General features: G+C 48.7%; 1 protein-coding gene across 1 annotated transcript; it reads left to right on the top strand.

Moving 5' to 3' along the window:
- On the top strand, nt 1-1,241 carry EI90DRAFT_3018101 (uncharacterized protein; the record flags this gene model as incomplete). The annotated part of the gene is made up of 4 exons (XM_039057187.1): nt 1-203; nt 250-358; nt 905-1,018; nt 1,068-1,241. 4 exons carry the CDS (start codon nt 1-3, stop codon nt 1,239-1,241), a joined length of 600 nt encoding a protein of 199 aa, XP_038913672.1.
- Nucleotides 1,242-7,180: the final 5,939 nt, after the last annotated feature.

The raw sequence follows: 7,180 nt of genomic DNA, 5'->3' as shown, positions 1-7,180 counted from the left end.
ATGGCTGGGCTCCGGGACGGAGGGAATTCGGTAGGGTTTATATTTTTTAGGAAGGCCACTGAGCCTCCAGACTCAAAGTCGAAGACGTTGGGAGTGGGCGCAAAGGAGGGTTTGAGAATTTGGGGGGTAGAGAGGGGGGGCCTCATCGCTTTTGGGGGGAGGAAGCGGGGGGGGCCTTTAAAGGGCCTTGGAGTCTTGCGGCAGTGGGTGATCTCATGTGTTTCCTCGTTTCATTTTCGGTTGCTGGAGTGGGGTCATGGTTTTTACTGCTTCCACGGTAATTCTTCCCAAAAAGGGGGCTGGGTTGAGAGGTGTCAGTATTGTCGGAGTCAGAGTCATGGGTGTTCTCATCATCCCGGTCAGCTATAGTGACGGCAAAGTTTTGCGGCACATTGGTTATGGCTGCAGCCATTTGTTCGTCCTTGGGCGTCAGCAGGGATTGGAAGGTTGTATGGAGGGGTACGGATGACTGTTCAGACTGGGACCTTGTCAGAGGTTATGGGGTGAATAGGGGGGTAATTACCTCCATGGATTAGCGGAGTACTTGTTGGGGGCTGAGGGAACTGACACAGTTCCGGCGGAGATACCTGTATTTATTTCCAACTACTAGAAAGCATCGGCATTTGGGATGATGTTGTGGGTGCGATTGGGATTCAAAATTTGGGGGGGAGGAGCGGGGCCTGCCCAGGGGTTGTCTATTCGGTTGGCAGTTAGGGGGGTTTGGGTTTTCTAGGATCTGAGTGTGGGCAATTTGGCATGAGGGGGTGGGTCAATTTGTTTAGTCAACGGGGGTCTTTTACCGGTGGTGGTTTGGGGCACAAGTTCAGAGAGTTACAGGCGGGCCAGGGGGCATAGTGGTGTTCATTAATTCTATTGGGGGGAAGTTGTTTTTGCGAGATATTAGGATGTAATGGGTTTCGTGCCCGGATGTTGTGGCCATGCTAGGGTAGAGATTTGGCAGTGGTGTTTCTGTCTTGAGATGGTGGACAGATTGGCTGTGCAATTAGGAGAGACATGGGTAATGCTTATTTGGTTATGGTATGGATTAGTTTACACAGGTTGTACAGGTTTTCACAGCGGGATGGCAGGTGGTAATGGTTTTTACGATGAACTATTTGCACATTGTCGTGACCGCCCTTAAGATCCCATCCACTGTGGCAGAAGGGGATGTCTCTTGGCTCAGCTCCCGCAGAGAAGCTACAACCAGGGCTGCAACCTCCACATTTACTTGGGGAAGCTAGGGCAGTGACAGAGCTTAGACTTGGGTTTGAGAGCTGCGAAAGATTCAAATATAACACAAGTTTTGGCCCTGCATGACCAGGACGATTTTGGGGCCTGGCATTTCTTGGGGTATTGCAGTTGAGACACGAAAGTCATGCGGTTATAATGTGACAGGGCGATTGGGGGTGAGGGGGAGCGCTTCCGGCAGGGCCATCTTGGGTCAATAGTGGCTGGGGACCGTCTGAGCAGCTGTCGGGTGACTGGTGGGCACAGGCAGGCATCAGTTGTGTTCGGTGGATGTGGTTTCATGGGCACTGCACTGTGGTTTGGGCTGAGGTGGGAGGATGGTAAGGTTTCATGGGGCATTAATTTAATTTGTTTTTTTTTTTTTTTTGGGGGGGGGGGGGGGGGTTCCGGGCTCGGTTGTCTGCTCAGGCTGCGCCCTCATCAGGGGGAAACCAAAGGAGATGACTCTGCGAGTCTATAGTGGGACACCTAGTCTACAGCATGTAGGCTGTGTGGATGTTCCCGTGAACTGTCCTAGTTCTTGTGGAACTACCCATGAACCCAATTGCCAAAGCCGCACTTGGCGTTTTTTAAGGTGGCAATTGGGTGCTCTTGGTCGACAGCCCTGGGCTCAGGGTCGGTGCGATGCCCGCCCTGGTGCTGCCTGAGCTTTTTCCCCCCTGGTTGACATTGCCGGCCTCTCTTTTATATATATATATATATTTTGTTCACGTACTGGCTGTATGTTTTGCCTTTTACCTTTTACTCTTTACCTTCCTAGTTTAACGACTTTGCAGTCGCTGGCTGCTCCATCTTAGCTAATCAGTGTAGAGGGTTCTAACCTGCTTTCGTCTTTGCTCACCTCTCAAACTTTTTATACGCCCCAGTGTAACTTACGTCATCCTTTGATCCTTACATCATAATGTGTCTTTCATTGCATTCCTGTTCTATGCACCACCATTACTCCGTTCACAACTCCATCTCGACTTTGACTGGCAACGTTCCGTGCATCACTGAATTGGCTCCCTGGCGCATTGTAGTCAATGTTTCGCATATTTTCTGGCTTTATCACACTCTTACACGGGTTTCTGTCGTAAATGTAATGACGTGCTTCCGCAAACAAACCTTAACTCCAGATCAGACACGAAGTTGCATACCACACTTGGTTGACACACTTCTGCAATGATTGTGATGGCATGCACACTGCACACTATACTTTTCGATGCATTTCTTCTCATTCCGCCATGCATCTCAGCCCCCATCTTCATCTGCCAATTACTTCCATTTCAATAGACACTTTCTGGCCATTTAGAGCGTTTCAAAACATTCAGATTGCCTTCACTCCTGACGTCGCTCTGATGTCATGTTGAAAGGTGTATATGCACTCAACAGCTACAGGAATGGCACTGTTGAAACACCAGCAGCTTTCCTTCACTCGCCTCACATCGGTGGCGTCTACCGCTCTCACTGTGAGTGACCTTTCGGCAAGGCACACACCCCATTATCTTCATCTGTCATTTTAACCCCTTTCTGGCCATCTCATTTGTTGGCTTTAACTATAAAACTCGGGCGCGCTCCACTGTGCTGACCCTAGCCTTTCGCTTCTCGCGTCCTCTCTCACTATCATGCCAGTAAATCTTCTCTGATATCTGACAAGCACTCTCCGATGTCATCAACGACAGAGCCTTGATGCCGTTTCTTTACATATCCATACCAACTCATTAGTTTGCATGCTGTATCATCCCTTTGGCCGACTCTTCACTTTCATGGATGCTGCCTGACTTCTCACTGGGCTTTGACTTCACGCCGTCATTGGTTGACTTTCAGATTATCCAGCAACTTTCACACAGTCTCCACTCGCCTCACTCTGGCAGTGTCTATGTACACAACGACTCTCATTTTGAGCGCTGCAGATTTGACCTGTGAGCAGGAGACTACAAAGCAATGTCCATTTTGCATTGAGATTGTCTTTAACCCTGGTGTGCACCTCAACGACAACTTCGACAGATCAAGATTGAGAGGGCAGTGCCCTGTTCTTGGTACATATGTGGTCTCACTCTGAGGGAATTCCATCACACTTGCCTTCACCCCACTCCCAAGATAGCAGGTTGAAGAAAATAATAGTCTACACTGTCTGTCAAAACAACTCCCGGGGTTTCTTTGGATTGAATTTGTGTATGGTACCGCATTGTAATGCCTGCATTCTATATATTATTACGAAGTCATTGTGCCCGCATTTTAGTTCTTGGTTGCACTTATGGGTTCGCAACCAGCTGAAGGCAGTTCAACTAGTATGATGAATAATGCGACTCACGTCCCCGTGACTTTGTTTTTACCAAACCCAGGTTTATGTTGACTGGTTCAGGCAAAGGAAACCCTTACTCACTCAGTGTTGATGGCAGAATGGTGAATCCCCCTTCAAATAATTACTCTTCCTTTACAGTCCACATCCTGTCACAATGGTTACCATTTTCTGCATGACACTTAGCTCCCCTAAAGAAAGCATATACTGTACCCACATGACCAACTACCGGTCACACATCACACTGGCCTCCCGGTCCAGCCAAAATGATGGTCATGTCACGTGTCACACTGGGGGTGTGGTTGAACAGCCCATGTCACACAAATTCCTTGGGGGTGGCTCAGTGGCTATGCAACTATATTTCAAATGCCCTTTTAGTAATATTTATATTAGAAGTGAAAAATCTTCATCTCCGTGTCCACCTCACTCACATTCCACAGCCAAGATCCAAGCTGAGGCTAGAGGAAGGGAGTGTGGTGATATCATCAAGGGTGCCGGAATTACTGGGAGATGCAGATAAATTTGTTTGGATGATGGGAGTTTGAACCGGAGAAACCCAGTGACGGACAGGGTGTGTCTGGGAAAGTAGGATCCAATAAGTGCATTTCTGTACAGGATGGGCTCATCTGTATAAGAGCAGATATGTTGCGCAAGAGCAAAACCATCCATACTTAGGTGCAAAGAAATTTTAAAGGGAAACTCATTTTCAAATTAATTGTTGTTTAATGTCTCCATTTCACGAGACTAATCATGGGATAGCAACTTACCATCAGCTGATCTCAGGTTCCTGCTTCCACTCACCACTAGCTGGGAAACCTGGCTGCACCCTGTCGGGACTGTTTTGGCATTCACATACCTCCCAGCACTGATCGCAGTGATCTCTCGTGATTTCTCATGCAACTTAGCCTGAATGGGTCAGTGTTATGGATATAGACTAGAATCTTATGGTCTGTGGTTGCAAGCAGGTGGACCCAGGGCCTCCCCCCATTTTACTTCTCCATCAAACCCCATGCCAAGCTTTCCCACCGGGTTTTGGTGCTGGCTGGGGGATTTGTTGAGTTTCAAGGGACTTCCCTTGACCATTATGACTTTTATATTAGATAGTTAGAAGTCATATGATGTGTAAGGCAGATGCCAAAAATGGTTCTGATTATTGAATACATAACCCACAAACCTTGTACCATGATTGTAACATCCTCACCATTGTGCCACCACTGTAAACTCAACCTGTAACCCTGGAACCATGTCCACCTCCCTATTCATCCTCTCCATGATGAAACCGCAACAAGGAGGGCATTCCCATGCCCAACCTCCTGCTGCCCACTCCCACCAGTCCACTGGTGGTTGAGTGGTCACCCCCATCCAACCAGAAGTTCCCTATCAGGAACTATAGCCTATCCCACCTCCTTAGGAGAGGGATATGGTCCAGGCAGCTCCAGGATGCCTGGCCATGCACCTGCAGGTCCCACTTCCCACAGTCACCCACTACCGTGCACTGGTCCACCAGCCCGCTTTCCCCAACAACTCCCACTACCGGTATGCTCCTGTGAGTGCCAAGTCACTGATAGCCACCAACTGGGTGACTCCCTTTGGGAGTCCCAGTATCCTGCACTACCGGTATGCTCCATTGAGTGCCAAGTCACTGCTAGCCAACCACTCCCAGCACACCCGCTATTGGCACGCTCCCAGGAGCACCAAGTCCCCGTTAGCAGACAGCCAGGTGGCTCCCTCAAGGAGCCCATGTCATACTCGCTACCGGTACGCTCCCAGGAGTGCCAAGTTACTGTTGGCCAACCCACAGGTTGTACTTCCAGACACTCATCCCATTCTGCTCTCCCTCCGATGGCTATGCAGCCACCTCCATTAGTAAGCCAAACGGTTCAGGTTGGGTTCCCCAGAACCCATTCCTGTAACAGTCAGGGGATGCTGCCTCAGACGTATGCTGGATGTTTCAGCGCAGATGTGCGAAGCGGACCATTCAGTGGAGGTGTGTACTGAACTTTCACGACCCTGATGGCCCCCCTTTCTCCTCCCCCTATCGGCTGGTATCTCGTGCTCCCTCTGTGAGTGAGATCCAACTTGCCACCTGTTTTTTCCAGGCTTACTCCTTTGACCCACTGCTGCTGCCGCTACTGATGCTCTATTCTCCCTGAACTTGCTACTGCCAACACTATTTGCGGTGTGACTTCACTCCTGTTTGCCTCAGCTTTCAGCCCTTGCCTACATTAGCTCTGTGCTGTATTTTGTTTTTGAGGTTTATCTTTTTACATTGTCTTTGTACATTAGCTCTGTGTTGTATTTTGTTTTTTATGTTTCTCTACTTCCGACTTGACTCTTATCATCACTCCCATTAACCTTCATCTGTTTTCTTTTTCCTCTTTGTATGTACGAGCACAAGTCTGGGTCATGCATTGCACGCATGTTGCCAATTCCACCTGGCCCTTTGTGGCCGTTTCCCACTACCAATTCCTGATAGCCCTTTAGTCACATTTATTCTGGCTACCAAACGTGACCATCAGCATGTTGGTTTCCTTTTGGATCATGCTCCCACAGTCAAGGTCATGTGCCTGCCGGTCGGGTTGTCATGCATCAAAATGAGCTCCCAGTTCATCACCTGGCAGAAATTTTGTGTCACACTTGGGATGCACTGGTAGTTGGTTGCATGGGTACAGTAATATAGAGCAGGGGACAGAAAAATCTGCCAGTTGCGATTCGAACAGGTTGGGGCAGGTCAATCATCTGCCTAAAGAAGTTGGCAAGATCATGGCTCACAAAAGGGGGTTTCCTTATTTGGATGAACAGCTCAATGCCAGGGTCCATCCTCAGCAATGACATTGGAGAATAGGCCAGTCGTTCTCTTTCTCAAAGTTCAATCAAACATGCTTCAACTTCGCAACATGGAGGTGTCCCCCAAACCCCAACAATCTCATGCACTGCACCCTGCTCTTGTGCACAACACCAGAGCAAGCAGCCCTTCCATAGCTGAGCATCCAAGAGACAGATCTTGATGCAACTCCGATATCCTGTTACTGCCTCTCTCCATAAAATCTTTATGTGGTTCTGAAGAATTCACTGCCTCTCATATCCCTGTTTAATCAGTCCCAGCTGTGTAGAAACCTTGACTTAATTTTGCAGTCCAGAGTGTATAACATAGCTGTCATACTTATTTACACCCCTCACCTTTCGCCATCTCCCCAAACTGAACTTCTGGCTGGGTCGAGGGTTCACTTTGTGGTTCCCCAGCTGGACTTTCTGTGCGCTTGGGAATTCATGGTGTACCGATCCTAGGCCCAGCACAGGAAGAACTGAGTATCTGAGTAAAAGTTAAGCATCAAAGTTCCCAGATAGAGGTTCAGTACGAACTTGGTACCACACACAAAGAAATCGCGTTGGCATGCTGTTGTGGGGACAACTCCATGTACCGCAAAAAGTCGGATTCTGCGGAATTTGGTCACCAACATGCAGTACATATCCGCTGACGCTCCCGATACTTATTCTATCACTATCCAACACTCCATACACTCACTCCATATTTTTCCATATTTTCCCTATCATTCCCGACAACCCCAAGCAAAATTCCCACGCCCAACCATGCCGCCAATTTCACCCCCTCTCCAGACCTCCAGACCTACACTCACAACCCAGCCGTTT

Source organism: Cantharellus anzutake (assembly GCF_015039405.1).
Source record: "Cantharellus anzutake strain C23 chromosome Unknown EI90scaffold_40, whole genome shotgun sequence".
Classification (NCBI taxonomy): domain Eukaryota; kingdom Fungi; phylum Basidiomycota; class Agaricomycetes; order Cantharellales; family Hydnaceae; genus Cantharellus; species Cantharellus anzutake.
This window is presented reverse-complemented; position numbering and strand designations above follow the sequence as displayed.